The sequence below is a fragment of the Manacus candei genome, unplaced genomic scaffold, assembly GCF_025592945.1.
Source record: "Manacus candei isolate 608988 ecotype Guabito, Panama unplaced genomic scaffold, ASM2559294v1 h1tg000043l, whole genome shotgun sequence".
NCBI classification, from domain to species: Eukaryota; Metazoa; Chordata; class Aves; order Passeriformes; family Pipridae; genus Manacus; species Manacus candei.
The window spans coordinates 17,676,978-17,694,166 of record NW_026138091.1 but is presented as its reverse complement, the minus strand read 5'-3'; the positions used below and the strand labels follow the sequence as shown (position 1 = coordinate 17,694,166).

At 39.9% G+C, this 17,189-nt stretch overlaps 1 protein-coding gene across 4 annotated transcripts in view; it reads right to left on the bottom strand.

Annotated features, from left to right (window-relative positions):
- CPED1 (cadherin like and PC-esterase domain containing 1) overlaps positions 1-17,189 on the bottom strand; it is a 146,495-nt gene that overhangs the window by 120,049 nt on the left and 9,257 nt on the right. For all 4 annotated transcript variants that reach the window (XR_007905883.1, XM_051795420.1, XM_051795422.1 and 1 more), the window contains exon 3: positions 13,690-13,876. Coding sequence is in view for 3 of the 4 variants with exons in the window: in XM_051795420.1 (XP_051651380.1) it covers positions 13,690-13,876 (187 nt within the window). In the remaining variant the exon portion in view is untranslated. The remainder of the gene's footprint in view (positions 1-13,689; positions 13,877-17,189) is intronic.

Genomic DNA, 17,189 nt, shown 5'->3' with positions numbered 1-17,189 from the left:
CAGGACAATCCTTTCTCCATTTGTATTACACTGAGTCATGCAATATATTAACAATCCTTTCTTCAACCAAAAAATTGCCATACTATAAGAGAAAACCACAACAGAATTTTCAGAACTGCAGCAAACGTGTTAAAGCATGTTTTTCAATTTGCAGATAAGTGTCTATAAGACAACAAAATGTAATAGAAAAAAATAAATTGCAGTATTATTAAACTCTATCCATATATTTTTCTATGCAACCAAAGAATGAGCAGAATACTGGAAATAAAAGTAACTAATTCTCCACGGAGTTGTATTACAGATTCTAACTTTAAGAACCTATAGGTTTTATCACGGCATAATCTGTCAACTCAAGCTATGAAAATATGCTGTCAAAATACTTTCTGAACTACAGTAGAGTTCAATAGCAAACAAAAAGAAAATATGCAGTCCTGACCTAATGGCAAACACATTGGGGCAATTCAAACACTCAAGCCTGTTATTCCACTTCTGTGCTTACACACCATGCTTTGAATGAATATTCAGATTACTCTGGTATGTTCTCCACACATGGGTGTTTTCTGCACAGCAAGCCTCAGTGAAACCAAAAGCACCTAGTAATCCAATATTACTCTTCTTGTATGCAAGCTAAAATGATTTATATATAGTTGCTCCTAGATGCTAGAATTCTTACTTTACATGTATTTAATACACCAAGTAATACCATAATCAAAGTTGCTAGATAGGTCTCTCACTTGCACAAAAAACATTGTAGGACTGAGACCTAATTTTCTCTGGGATGGAAGTACTCGATACCTCATTAAAGCACAGATTTCACAGATTTCCCAAAGCTCAGCTTTAGGAAGGTATCTCCTTACCTTCTGTGAATGTGGAGAAGAAAACTGTCTGACAGAAAAAGAGATAGGCTACTGAGAATGGACTGGCATGAAGAATCAGGTGAAAACTGGAAACAGAGAATGTGGATGTGGAGAGGAGAAGAGTCATGCTGTTGAGATGTGGGGATAAGGTTGAGGTGAAGATTATAGGGAGGGCAACTCTATAGTTAGGGAAATTATTGTCCATATGCTTCATCTGCCATAGCCATTGAAAAACTTGCAATGATTCCCTGTCTTGGTAGCAGGGCCTAAGGCTAAGCATAAGAGGTGGTAGTGCACCATGCATGAATCAAAGAAAATAAGTCAAATATTACCAAATTTTTACATGTGCATCCCACTAAGGGAGGAAAACCGCACTGCTTCACACGATGAGAGAGAGGGCACTGCGATCTCCAAGCATCAGCAGAGAGGAAAGAGTAGCTCCACCCTGCTCAGTGCCAAGTAAGAAGTCTCTGCTTGACACAACTGCCTTTGGACAGCTCTCACTGCTATGTGATCCAAGTTATTCTAACAACTCTTGGGACTATATCCAGCAAAGAACTTTGTATCCCTGTCCTGTGCACCCTGAGGCAAAGTCATATGAAAAAGCAGCACATAGTCACGAAGTGGAAGGATGTATCATGAGCGAGTGAGTCAAATCAAAGTTGGAAAAAATGGATGTCACAGCTTTTGAGTACCTAACTGTGTGCTGGTTGTGTGCATATATGCCTGCTCTGGTCTGATATTCACTGATCTCCCACTGATTTTATAAAGTTTTTTTATTTAAACTTCCGATAACATGAAAAAAAAAATAGCAGTTCAAAAATGTGATACCTTTCACTCACAAAGTAGAGTAACAAAAGAAGGGAAACAAACACGTAGCAATGAAGAACACACTAAGGACAGGGAAAGCTCCTCTTGGCTGGATGCAGGAATATAAAATGATGAGAGTCAATAGATGCAGAATCACCAAGATTCAAAAATTCTATTACAGAAACATTTACTAAAAGTCCAGTCATTTTTTCAAGGGGGGGGGAGGAGATTTATACCTGAAGTTCTCTTATTTTACTGAGTGTAACTAGAATTACAGTTTTCAGACCCATGTCTTAGTTGCTGAATAAAAGTGCTGTGATCACTAGTTCTGTGATAAAAACTCATCTACAGACCTGCCCAAGGGAGCCCAGAGAAACCACAGCAGGTGGAGGAATCCAAAGAGCATCCTGCTCCAGCTGCTTCCAGGGACATTGCAGGAGGGAGATCTATCCACAGAATACTCTTTTCTCTTATGCACATGCACACACACACACACGTGCACACACACTAAGGAACACAGAGGCACAACGCTTGGCAGGGCAACCCCAGTAACACTGTCACAGAGATACAAGCCCCTGCCCTGGTCTCCCCAAGTCCTAATGCCCATCAGGATGAGTGAACGGGAGCCCCAAAGCACCTTGTGGACCTGAGGAGGGGTTGGAAGCACATCCTAACTTTGATAAGTGTGTACACAGGAGTTAACAACAAGAACAAGAAGTACTGAGGCAACTTTCCCACTAGACTATTGCCAAACCTGCTGATTCTGCTACTTACAAGGAAGAGTTTGGGCTTTTAGAAAGGTGCATGCAACAAAAGAGCTGGAGGCTGGAAAGAAGATTCAATTGGAAAGTAGTTCCTGGGGAGGATGAGTTCTGGCCAAAGGAACCAAACTGCCAGCTTGGTTATACTTTCCATTCTGCGTTTCACCCCAACCTTTCCACCACTCCCATTCTTTGCAATGGAACATGAGGAACTTGAGCTAAGCCACCCTCTGAATGACAGCACTAACGAGAATTCATCATTGGTTTTAAACTGTCCTAGAGCTGAGAAAACAGCCTCTACCCTTCTATGGATATAGAGGAGGTCAGGATAAGCAGTAGATGGGTTTGTTTTAATGTCTTGTTTCATTCTAATTACAATGAATTACAGTAAAAATGACAATGTTAAAAGAATGATGTTTGATCACATACGCAAAAAACCCATATTTTAAGGTCCGAATGGCAGCCCTTGGTCACTGCAATTACAACATGCAGGCAACCTATGCCAATCCTTATTATTGTATCAGAATCCATAATACCCAAGAAACAGGAAACAATCAGAATACTGAAAAAGAGAAGCTTGGGAATAAAGGCAATGGACGAAACAGTGTCAGGACAAAGGGTCAACTACTCGTCTGTAATCATCTGCTGTGTTTGTTTTCTTCTCCTGGGTGGCCATGCAATGCCCCAGGAGACAGCCTAGGGCAGTGACAGTTCCTAAAACTCAGGGAAAAGCAGGCCACCCTCAGTGACAGGACCAGAGCGCAGATATGTGGACATGAGCCATACTGCATTACTTGTCCTCAGCTCTGGGGAATTGATCCATTTTATTTATGAGTTAGACAAAACCACAGAAGATAGTGATGCAATAATTAAGTCATGGCTAATGTAATGGAGACTTCCTACTGTACCCACAAACACTGTTTTCTATGCAGCACCCTACTCTGCCTTTCAGCTCTACTCACCTGGCACGCCATGGGGTAGTGAAAGTTGGTGACACGGATATCATTATGACTACCATGTAGAGCATCAATGGAACATGGACTCTAAAGTAGACCTTAAAATTATGCCTCCAAACATTTTAAAGAGACCTAGGATCAGACCTCTCACTTTTAAAGGTCAACAGACACCCTCACATTATTAGATTTGCAAAAAATGTGTACTGTAACGGCTGGGGTGTAAATCAGATGTGTCATGGAGCTGCGTAGAAAAGTAAAAAACCTGATGCCTTCTCCTACTTCACACAGAGGGCAACATAACTAGTCTACAATTACCTTCTGTGCTAGCACTTTCTGGAATACTTCGTTCTCTCTGTTGTTAGAGCTTTCTCCAAAAGTCCTCCAACCTTTTTCTAAAATCATAGTATTACATTTCAAGTGAAAATAGGGTTAACATGTGCCTGACTCTGTATTTAAAGTCCTTGTCTTCAGCCTACTCTTTACAAAAAATGACCACAATTATTTTTTGTCGAAGACTGACTTCTAGACAGGTTCCAGTGACATCTGGCCTCAGTGGGGTTGTGAAAACTGGAGTGAGCAAGGTTTTTTCAGAGACTTACTAAAGCCAGCTGGGGAAGGAATATTTAAATGCCTAACTCCAAACACAAAAAATTACTTCTTGATTTGGTCCAAAATAGCTAGATCTTGTTCTTATTTTGTTTATCAGCCTGTTTAACAGTGCTTTAGTATGCTGATAGGCTTTCTATTTTATATCTTGTAAAAAAAATAATGAATTGTAGCAAAGAGTGGTTTTCTTCCAAATCAAGAAAAAATGGTCTTGTCTAATTTTACCACTTTATACTAATAGTCCTTTCCCAATAAACTGATCTACTGAGCTGTCAGCTCTAAAATAACTGTGGCTGTGCTAGATTCATCTTGCATTTAAACAACACAGTAGAAAACTCAGTGTATTCTATATACATACACACTTTTAGTGGTTGCTATAAATTAAAACAAACTCCTTTTTATAGCTAAATATTTATTTTGGAAAGCATTACCACAACTGTCAGAAACAAAGTCATTACAACAATAAGCTTGTTATACAAACACTTTATGACTTGAACAATTTGGTTCAAACTTTCCAAAACACATACCACTAAGCTCTTCTGTCCTTCCCTCTATCAGAGTCTGAATATATTTTATTTATATGAGGCACCATTGAGGAAATATGTTAATACTATACTTCTTTAATCTTGCTACCCATTAAAGTTGCTCAAATCCTATTCCTTTGTCAGTTTTTAATCCAAATCCCCTCCATATTTTGACCTTCTGTTGTGAAAAATGGACATTTTTTTGTAAGGAAATATGCCTGCCAAAAATGATAGAAATTAATGACATGTGGGGTTTTTCCTTTCTAATCAAAGAGTGGGTGTCACTTTCAGTAATATTTTTCTGTATGAAATAATTTTTTCCAGAAATCTGAAAACTCTTGTGACTAACTTGAAACTGAGAAATAGTTCCAATCTCTAAATATGTCAGAGAAGCTTCCATTCTTTTTGACATCTGTGCAAACTAGGATTACCTCCAAATGGACAAATTCAGGGGTTGAATAAAAGAATATTCAATATTACATTGAAAAAATCAACTTTGATGGAGTACAATGAACATCAGAAGGGTAGAATAATCACTCCTCTCATGAAAAAAAGATTCCTATTTGATGTAAGATAAGCCAGCATAACAACAATATGTTGTGTGAAATTTTCAGAAAGATGTTCTAACTCGTGGGTGGCTACTGCACTTTTGATGTCTGGGGTGGTTTTGGGATGCAGCATTCAAAAGAGCTGTCAGCTGAAAGTGGATGCAGCTGGAGAAAGTTGGAATCTGAACCTAGGAATGGCGTGGGCTGGCTGCAAATTACAATGAAGGCCCACATAGCGTATAAGCTTTTTGCTGCCTGAACCAATAAAAGTCATGGTAGCTAAAGTCAAGAAAAAAAATGTTTTTGTTTCAGTGGTATATAATGCCTCTACCTAAAATGGGAGCACAGTGATGAAAAGCAGCAGCACACTTCTCACAGCTGACCAGGGCACAGAGCCAGTGAGCACATCAAAAAGGGTGCACAGCTTCCAGCAGCCAAAACACTGGGCAATCCTACCCAACAATCCCTTAGAGAGAGTGCTCTGGCGGGACTGTGACAGGCTTCTGGCTCGATTTACTGTCATTCTCCCATCACCTATTTTAGCAGACAATTATCTGACATTTAGGAACAGACATATGTATTTATAAACTAGTCTCTGCTTGAACCCTATCAGAGCCAGGATTCATTTCTAAAGTGAAGCATTTTTAAAATACTTGAAAAAGCAATTATATGCTGTTACCTTCTTATCCCACAGGCTACAGTTATGAAACATTATCTCAAATTCTTTTACAGGATTTGCGCGTTACTTTTGTTATAATTTGCATATTATAAAGCTTGCACACCGACACCCAAATCCCTTGTATTTATTTAATTTCAGTGGAACTGCACATTGCTGCTTTCCTTTGGCCAGTATGTAGATCTGCCTGGACACTGGTGTTTTTCAGATTCTATTAGCATGACATAATTTATTCCAGTAAGGTTTTAATTTTAGCTCACTGTGCAATCAGTGCGTAGTATTTTAATTGTTGGAATTTCTAGGTCAGCCCCATAAATACGACTCTCCACTGGACTGTATGTTCTGTTTATAAGACTAAAAAGAACATTCAAAGAATGATATGTTGGGTAAATTTATGACTAAATGCAATATTTTGATTTTACCTTACAGACCTCTGTGTCCTTATCCTTTGTTATGAACAAATAAAGAATTTCTCTTTCTCAGGGAAAAGAGTGCATTTGAAACAGGAGATTTAGCACAATCTTACAGAGGGTTTATTTTAGTGCTACAAAGAAATTGTTTGTGCGCTCTTCTTCTAGAAAGCATGACTATGTTCTGCTAATAATTAGGAAGAAGAATACATATTGTTCAGAAAAATATATGATGCATTTAGATTTTCTAACAAGAAACCACAGCATCAGATTAGAGAGCACATGCTTGTAACACACTGTGTTCTGAGGACCACATTTCTACCTATTTAGCTTGTTTAGGAAGCTCCTTGCTTAATAACATACAAAAAGTATGCTTCTATTTTACTTGTCAAAACTTTGCTCAGGACTCACATGACATATATTTTGCATTACAAAGCCAATCAGTTTTGTATACTGTTGGTTATATATTTGTACCAGCAGTTAACCAAAATGATTTTGGGAAGAGAATTTACATCTGCTAGATTTGAAGATACACATGTATTTGTATGGTAACCCACAAAATACTTCTGTGGCTAGTCTCAGCATTATTATTTTGCACAATATTTTAAATTACTTACTTATGATAGAATGATCTTGTGCTTTTGCTGGCATGTTAAGAGCTCCAGTTCTGCTTATTTAACCTTACCTCCACAGGATTGTTTACACTTTCAGAACCTGATTCCAATTTACTTTAATTTTCTCAGAGACTTTTGTATTTATAAAAGCTGAGCATCTAGTGACCTCTGTATTCCTGACATTTCCTTTACTCTCCACCATGAAAAAGAACAAAAACCCCAGTGTCCCATTTCTGTTCCAAAAAAACTAAACTGCTTCCTTCAGTGGGTTGGTCCTTGTAATTGAAAATGGCAAACAGATGTTTACAGAACACATAAGCAATTTTCCTTGAGGCCTTTAGTCTTTATAATTGTTTGCTAAAGTTAGTTGGATTTCATGGAAACTTGTCTGAGGCTGTAACAAACAGCAAGTAAGGGCTCCTCCTAACTGTATTCTGAGCAATTAAAAATAAAATAAAAAAAAGGAAAGTTAGAACTAATGTTACCTACTCCTGTTAATGTATTTCTAACTCAATAGAAAACCACTCACTAAGGAAAGAAATTTGGTTCTATGAGTACTGATTTTTACATACTGTCCCATGAAAACCATCCCTAGTTCAAAATATGTTATTTGCTTTCTACCTTCTCAAACTTCAGCTGCCTAGTATCTAAAAACCACTGATTTTGTACTCCCTTCCATTTTCCCCCCTCCTGTCAGGAATGCATTCTCATAGATTTTGATTTTTTGAGAATATTTTGCATTTTAAGAAGATGCAACTACATACTGAAGATACATATGTATTTGGAGGACACGTCCTCCAAGCCCCGAATCACCACACCTGATTCATACCTGAAATTGCTCCATTTGCTTTAGAAATCATGTTTTTCTAAAAATCAGTTTCTTGTTTGCCTCATTGCTCAAAGTTAGTCATAGACTTCCAGAAATCTGTGAGATCATCTTGTTACCCCACAAGGGGACTCACTACACCCAATAAAACCTCTTTATCTAATATTTCAAGATGTCTAAGATCAAATGCTCCACAGCTCCAGGGGATCCATTTGATTACTTCACTAGCCTTATCCCCAAAACAGGTTTCCTAATAACAACTTTGTTGTTGTTGTAGTACTGTTTACTATAGGCATGATGAAAAGATCATTCTTTTTTTCTTAGCACCAGACTTTGTTAATATTTTATGTTAACAAGTACCTCTGTTCACTCAAACATACCAGCCTTCACACTCATTGAAGAAAGAGCATCACTGTGTCCTCCTATATCTACCAACTTCTCTCATTTTCACTTATTTTGCTGATATACTGTATCTTGGAAAATGAAAAGCGAATGTCTGACAGTCACCAGACATGGCCCTGAGGGCCTCCGAAAGCCACGGCTGTAGTTTATTCTCTACACTAATTAGCAGTCCTGAGGAAACTATTACTGGCTGCACTTATGAAGTAGCATTTCTACAAGTTCCTACCTTGCTGCTGGCCCAGATGTCAGCAATTAGGCTGACACTTCTGCTATTTAGCCTCTGGTCAAAAGTATGTACAGTGAGGAGTACTAGGGGTGATACAATATGCTAAAGGAGTAACATAAAGATATACAGCAAAGATCATGCATTTCATCCTAGTTCTAACTGTGACTCATACAGTTTTTATCTAAGTTCCTCCATCTCTAACTCTGATGTGGCAGCATTTCTCTGCCTCCTAACTCCTACTATGAATCAAAGTGAACAGAATCACTGTCTTCTCATGGAAAATGTAGATTTTCTTTAAAAAGTAATTTTTCCAAACGATACCCAACAAACCAAAATGAAAAATTAATAAAGGCTGACTTGGAAAATTGCTTTTTGGAAGAATCAAAGGAGAGTTTTCTTTCATCTGTCCCCAAATGCTTCTTCATTCCTGTAGCACACAGAGGGAGACAGAAAACTTTGCAGCTAGCATCACTCCACATCTAAGAACACCTGTGCCTGCTCCTGCAGTCTCCTGCTCCCTGACATTCCCAAAGCAGCTGGTTTTACAGGGAGTGACCACTGGGTACAAAGAAGCAACAGAACTCTCTACAGAGAGCAAAGGAGGGTGGCAGCAGAGGCCATACCTTCCTAAGAACACAATTCTCAAATCACCATTTTACAGCAAAATGAGTTATGCCTGACTACATACAGTTTGCTTTATCAGTGAACAGTTGTTCACTGTTTGCTGTAAGTAGTACTCCTTTAAATAAGAGACAGATCTCTCGAGCCCAGCATGCAAAAAGAAGGGCCAAGATCACTCAGATTTGCTCCCATGGGTGTTGTCTCACTCATCCCTTCCTGTTCCTGATGCAGCTCCACCCAAGCACCACTCCCACATCTGCAAAAAGCCAGATCATCCTCATAGTTAGTTGCTGGAACGAGGGCTTAGTTAGCACGGCCAAGTACTTAAACACAGCAAGCTCTTAACGTGACAGAAAATAGAACAGCATTAAGTATGTATTTATAAAGCCAAAAAAATGAAAAAAAAAACTTCAGAACTAATATTCTTCGCTATATATGTAAATTTGAGGATATATATAGTGTACTATCTCCACTCAACAATGTCAGGTGAATGAACAGGAAATGAAACTGGTATTGATTTCAGTGGAAATTGACAGAAGAGCTAAATATTGACCAAAGCTAAATTGGGTTCAATACTTATTTTATGGAACAATAAATCACAAAAAAAAAAACCCAATCCAAAGCAATATAGGTACTGTAGATATCTTTCTCATGGCATGGCTAAAATTTCATTTTCAATGGATGTCACTAAAACTGCAAACAGAAGCCATAGTTAAGTTTAAATACTTAACTTGGTATTTTAAAAATAAGAAATTATCGTGTAAAATGAATACTAAGAAAATGGTTTATGATTCCTTTTTTAAAAGTCCCTCAATACAATTGCAAAAACTTCCATCAAATTACTAACATTCTAAGGCAGCAGGGAGCATATAATGTTACATTGCACTCAGTTTGCCAGTAGCTTGAATACATGTGTTTTATTCCATGGCCAAACTAACTGGCTATCATTTGAGGTTATGCAGAATCTTTTCCATTCCAAGATGCACCACTAACAACAGAACTTTGCATGCTATTGCTGCATGAACTAAAACTGGCTGGTTGGATTTGTAACATACAACTGCACATGTTTTTTGGAGTCTGCAGTGTGCTGACATTTGCTTAACTATTAGGAAAGGTGAAGAATTGAGAAATGAAGGAAATTCCTTTTAAAGGAGGGCTACCAATGACTAATGAGGCAGGCACACTGAGCAAAGAACAGAAAAACTGATGGCTCCAGAATGAAAGATATAAGGAGTTTATTTCTCTTTGAAGATATCATCTGGGCAAAGTACGGAATTCATAAAAGGTTCAGGCAGCAGGCAGTAACTAGGGAACATTATTTTTGGAGGGCAGAAATGCATTTTAGTGAAAAAAAATTCTGAGATAAAACCTTCCTTTTAAAAAATGTTTGTTGTGAAAATGTTGTCAGGGCATCACAGAGCCGAAGGGACCCACAGATCTTGTTAATCTTTACTGTGGTATCAGAGATGAGAGCTTCTCTGACTGGAAGAACAAAGAAGGCAGAAGACATTGGAAAATATTTGGCAAGTTCTTCTCCAGTATTTGCCTCTCTGGGAGAATCTAAGAGTGCTCTGAAGCCAGATGGCTAATCCCACTCTTCTCTGATAGAGCAGCACAGCTCTGTCCTAGGCTGAGGGAAGGAAACCCTGTAGTTTGTACAGCTCAGCATGGCAAACCTCCCAGGAGAAAGCCTGAAGGTGTGGGGCTTTCTCACTCCTGATCCTTTTATCATTTTCCATGAGATTGTGACACTGGTTTCAACACCCTCCAGGCTGTGGCAAAGGCAGAATGTGTCCCAGAGGCTACGCCTCTATGAGCAGAGGTTCACATTTTAAAAAAGGACACAGAAGGAAGGAAGGAGCCACACACCAATGACACCTTCTTCTGCCTAGCTGGCAAACAAAACAACTGTACCATTTGTAGATGTGCTGGCCAATACAACCTGATATCTTTCTCATCTGCTGTTATGCAACTTCTTTTGAACTGCTTGCTTCAAAACAGACTTACCACAGATACTTACTGGAGGTACTGACCATGCTAAAATGGATTGCCCAAGGTGGCAATCCCAGTTCTCTGCATAATCTGACTATCCCATCATCTGCTACTAATACAGTACCACCTCTCTATCTCCATGCCAGCAGCAGACTAAGAGACATGTTAAACTTATAGCAAAACTGGCTCATTTAGGGCTGCTGAGAAAGTAAGTCTCAAAAAGCTCAGAGCAGGGACAGATACCATCAGTCCATGGACTTTTCTCTCCATGTGGATTTGATTGCTAAGGAATGGTGAAAGCACAAATACTTTTTGTTCAGGCAAAGCTGCTTGAGAATTTACTGACAAAGCTATTTTTCAGTGAAAAATTAGGGGATTGAATAATTTATGTTTTACTGCAGAACACATCTGTATGGATTTTTCATAGTAATCCCATAACCCACAGACTCTGCCATGACTAAAAAAAAAAGTATACTTTTCCTTTCTGGCCAACTGTTTTCCAGTTACCAAAACTCAAAATGTTTTGGCTGGTCTGTAAGAAGTGAAAAATTTCCACTGAAGAAAACCATTCCTCCGTTTCTCTCTGGCAGCAATGAATTCAACACAGTACTGCAGCCCAGGTGTGGAGGATCTTTCTGGAAGATCAGTGTGCAGAGCTGTCACATTTGGGTTTCAAACAGGAGCAGAGCTGGTCCCAAAATTCTTAGTGGGCCAGCACAAAAAAAGTTAGGAATGTTTTGTGGTGAATTTTTTTCCATATATGACTTCAGCTAGAGTCTTGGCCCTCAGCCATTCAAAACAAAAAATCCTTTCAAATTTAAGTGTACTTTGAAAGATACATGAGTAAGACAGACTGAACAAAAATAAAGCATCAGATAGAGCTGCTAAATAATACCATGTAAGAAGGAATGATTCTTTTTACAGATTTTTCACAACATTCAGAATCTATGTTTCTCAGTTTGTTACCTATATATTTTTAACTGAGGCTTCAAGGAGTATATTTTTAATAACTTATTACACTCCTATTAGGAAAATATGCCAAAGCATAGGCCAAAATACCCTTCTCCAAAATAAGAAGTACTATGCCATCCAGAACAGTAAACCCCATCATCTATTGGCAAAAAAAATTAACTTTGAATGCAGTTTGCTTAGCTGCAAGAAAAGATCATTGGTTTGGTATGCAGACATGCTCTTTTACTTACTTCTTGTTTTTAAAACGTAACTTTAAAGCTAGGCACTTGCATAACAGGGAATAGTTAAAGGCAGAGTTATGTCGCCATGAAATGGAATTAATAGTCTTACTCTTTGCCTTAAATTGGCAAGCATTTGACTTTTTTATGTAATCCAGCATCTGCTGAAAGCTGTAGGATGTTCCTGGAAAATACCTAAAATCTTTTCAGTTTTTAATTTTTTTTTATTACTGGAAAAATACTACAGGAAATACTGATTCTAGCCTGTAAAATATAAATACCCACAGTTAAGCTGATTTCTGCAGGGAAAATGTTTGCAGTGCAAAAACCTGTATTGGAGAACGTCAATCTGAACTCATCATTGTAAGAAAATCTAGTACAGTCTTTTTTTTTTATGGGTCACAACTGAATTTGGCATACCCACTTCCTTAGCCATTTGAAACAAAAGTGTTTCACAGAGATGGTGCACATGATCCCCAGAGATGCCATCTTTTCTCTGCAGCCCATCTGACATTAGCAAAACCTGCAGACATGCTGTGTCTTGTCACTGTGATGGAAACTACTCAAGGCAAGGAGTGGCTAAAATATGCCTATGTTACCAGACTCAAATAAGAATGAGGTGAAGACCATTCACTATTTCTTGGTACAGCCTGCCAAAGAAAACTGAATGAACCTCATTTTCAAGAAAGTTTCTTAAAGAAACTTGAAATTAGTGATGGAATTTTGGGCAGCCTCGAGCATGCTAAGTAATTATAGTTTTCATCTATGAAACTACTCGGTTTGGTTAAACTCAAAGCAAAACTGAGCTCTCTGGCAACCCCAGAAATGCTGAAAGCCCGAATGATGCAAACAGCACTCCCTTTAGCATGAGAAATATCCAACCACACCATTTTCCATCTGACAGAATGGTGACCTATGTATTTTTTCAAAGTCATCCAGTTTCCAAACTTACTTGCAACAGAAGACCAAACAGAGAACACAGTTTCAGTTCATACATCTAAGGTGTCCAAGAGCTCTTAAACATGGTCAGTTTATATATGCCCAAAGCTCCTTTATCAAGCACAGTGTAACTGTACACAACAAAGCCATAGTCCCTTGTGCAAAAGACCAGGCTTCTTCAGTAGCCTGTTTTAACTGTGGATCAACTTTCAACAGAAACTAAGAACCAACAGTAATGCACCCCAGATTCTGCAGCAAATGGAAAATGTACTTTTTCTGTATCATGTTCTTTAACAAGCTTACAGAACAATCAAAACATTACCAGAGGAAAAAAGTACTTTCGTGGATACAGCTTTTCTTTAAGAGAGAAAATGAAAAGGAACTAAATGTAACAGGTATGTGTTTTGTTATAAAATGCACTATTGAAAATCACTCAGTTATATTGATGAAGTTGGTATGAGAAGTCATCAGAAACCAGACTGATGTGATTTAGTTGTCAAGACTATGACAAACTACTCTGCTGCATTATTTTAAGGAAGGATATATCTAATGGAAGAATCACCTAATTGTGGAAAATTAGCTTCACAACTGAGAAGGGCTAGAATTTGGCTTCTATCCTTACTTGTATTGGACTTTATAAGCTTTATCTTTGTGGAAGAATGCTAAATAAATACTGTATTTAGTGATCACATTTAGTAATAAATGAATTAACTAAGTCCAGTTAGTCTTACTGTGATAAGGGCCCTCATGCCTGGGGTTTTCCACTAGTCTCCTGTTTTCAAGGACTGTGACTGTATATCCATGTTTTTCCAGGATGCGCTGACAGAGCTGACGGTCGGTCTCACGGTGGGCAGGAGGTGCATATAAAACTGCTCTTCTCATGTGGTTTCCAAAGTAGTGGAGAATGGAATCATCAATCTACAGCAAACAGAGTGCAAATACAATGGTTTTAAGATAGGACACTACTCAGCAATATAAAATACAGTTGTTATTTTTCACAAAAATAAACTAGTAACCTAATGTGACAACACAGGAAATAGCTCTAGTATAATTAAGAATCCTAAACAGTACTAGAGATTACTGTGCTCTAGAAAATTAAATGTAACCTTATCATACCTTATTGCCTTATTAGTCCAACATAATCCAGCCTACAGGAGGACTGGCAGAGAAACTTTTATATAGGAACAAGTGGAAAGGTGTCTGATGTCTCCAATGAATCCCAAGGAACACCTGGGTTACCTATCACTCACTATGTTCCTATATAGTGTCTAGGGACAATGGCATCTAGAGAAAAGCCTTCCTCTATGTAATATCCTGGAGTATGAGCTTCTTGCAAGAAAAAATGGAAAAGAGATACCCCAAACACACAAAAATAGTGAACTTCTCCAATGCAAGTCCTTCCTACAGGCTGCAGATCTTTACAAACTGTTCCAGCAGGGGTCCCTTCCGCAGGGTGCAGTCCTTCAGGAACAGACTGCTCCAGCATGGGTCCTCCATGGGCTGCAGGTGGATACCTCAAGGTGGATCTCCATGGACTGCAAGGGGATTGCCTGTCTCACCATGATCTTCATCACATTCTGCAGGGGAATCTCTGCTCTTGTGTCTAGAGCACCTCCTTCCCCTCCTTCTTCAGTGACCTGGGTGTCTGCAGAGTTGTTCCTCTCACATATTCTCAGTCCTCTCTCTACCTGCAGTTGCACAGTTGTTTTTTTCCTCTTCCTAAATCTGTTATCCCAGAGGCATTATCAGCATCCTTGATGATGAGCTTGGCCTTGGCCAACAGCAGGTCTGTGTTGGAGCCAGCTGAAATTGGCTTTGTCAGACATTGAGGAAGTTCCTAGCAGCTCCTCGCAGAAGCCACCCTGGTAGTCCCCCCACTACCAAAACCTTGCTATTCAAACCCCAGTACAATAAGGCATAAAAATAGGATGCTCCATGTAGCAATCAGGACACTAATATCTAGAACACTCTAGCTATTCTTTTGCAGTAAAAACACCATTCACAAACAAGACTTTCTTTTGGTGAAAAGTACTTGTCTTTAGGATTGAAATATACCATGAAGGATTAAAATCAGGACATGAAATTAGTTCTTCACAAGCTTGTGAATTTCAACCTAGCAGTAGTTAGCAGTTCAAAAACTAAGTTATTCCATATCTTCTAATTTTAGTAAGCTTATCACCAGAGATATGAAGCACAAACAAATCACCACCATTTTGTGCACAGTAGACTAGACTGAAAAGAGACAGATGTTTTGATATAAATAAATATCATTCAAGATGTGTCCAGTTGTTTATAGGACTGGGATCTAGTGATAAAGTCACTCTCCTTAGCAGTCTATTCCCTGAGTATGAGATGCAGTTTTACATTACACTTGGCTGAACTGTAAGTTTCTCTGCAGCAGTGAGGAGCACAAACTATTTCAGAGCCCTGAGCTTCTAACAGCACATCTGCTTTTGCTCCATGGAAAGGGTTAGCATCATTGATGAAAGGACCCTGAAAAAATCTCAACAGAACATTGTCAGAGTTTTCCACATATATTTGTTAAATGTGCAACCCAAAACTAGTTTAGACACTGGGATATTCAAGTAAAGGCTTGATCACTTGCTGGCCGGAAGAAGCACAAATAGCACAGGGTGAAGTCATAGGAATTGCATTAGATCACCTGTCAGACAGTGTTCCTGGCATCCCAGCTTTTTAAAAACACATTAATCAGGTGCCAAGCACAGCGTTAGAGTCTCAGACGGCCCTTCCCCACCACAGCACCCATCACTCTTGTTCTCCTCTGCCTTTGCCCCTTCTTCCTCTCCTCTTATCTTCTCTCTTTCCTGCTCTCTTGCAGTGCCAGCAGCTGCTGGCAGCCCTTTCTCTCCATTTCCCTCCCTGTTCCTAAATCCGGCCCTTGTCCCAGCCCCCCTCCTGTGCTCCCTCTCCCTCTTCCAGGCAGTCCAGCCAGATACTTCCCACTTTCCATTTCACTTGCATCGTGGAAGAAACCCAGAAGACAGAGACACCTCTTGCTTTATTTTGCAAGAAAATCCCATTTTCCATCCCACATGTGCTGCAGGGGCCAGCGCTGCGGGATGAACTGAGGACACGTGAGAAGCACAGAGGGGCTGCAGGCCAGGACACATCCCTGTTCCATTTTTGCTTGCAATTATGGTTTCTCCTACTCCCGTCCTTCCCCGTGTGGCCGGGGTCCTGCCTTGGATGTGGCAGCACTTTGGGTGCACCCTCCTCACTAACAGTTACCACAATTCTGTTATGCTAGAAAACACACCTTTCTTCATGAAAGCAAAGTCTCCTGCAGTGTCACCTCTGAAGTATTTTGCAGAGGTCCTGCCTCGAGCACCCAGCAGTGACTTCATTTCCCCTGCAGTCAACACTCCAAGGTCAGTGCCTGCAGGGCTCCCCCAGCTTGACCACTGCCTCACAGCCCACGCCTGCTCCAACTGGCCTTGGCCTTGGGTGCCAACCCCACATGAGGGACGAGCTGTCCCGCCCGGTGAGGCATAAGGGACAGGAACCAACCAGCCCCGAGGCGTCCCAAGGAGCCCAGGGGTCAGCCAGCCTGCCTGCGGCAGGATCTGCCAGGGAAGGGGCTCTCCCTCTTGGTTCCCTGTCACCATTGATGCAGACGGCATCTTCCTCAGCTCTCTGGGGAAGAGCAGAAATGTTTACAATGCTTTAGTTTGGCTGTGACAAATATTCAACAGAACACTGATAGCAGCATTAAAAAAAAAAAAAAGGAAACAGAAAAAAAAAGTAAGTTCTGGCAGTAGCAGTAGCCTGGGTCATTTCCACAAAACACAAAGGGAAATGGCCCCAAGCAGCTCCACAGGGCCCATGCAGCAGCCGGCTCCCACCAGGCACCTCCCATGGGTGCTCAGGGGGCTCCTGACAACCCTCGCAGATAGAGCACAGCACTAGTTGCTCCAGAGGGCTTTTCTTGGGGCATTCACTCCAGAGATACACATAAGTCCCTCAGACTGATGGTGTACAAAGCCTTCTGCCACAGCGCTGGGAAGGACCAGGTGGGGACAAACTCATCTGTGCCCCAGCCTCCCCTCCCACTGCCCAGGCACTGGGCACGAGGTATTTTTATCCAACAGTTCCCAAAGAGCTGTGATGGGATCTCTGGGACAAGGAGAAAATTCAGGATCCTAAATTTAACATCTTGACCCAATATCTAATCTGGTACTATTAAATAATATGAAGTATCTCCACACCTTTT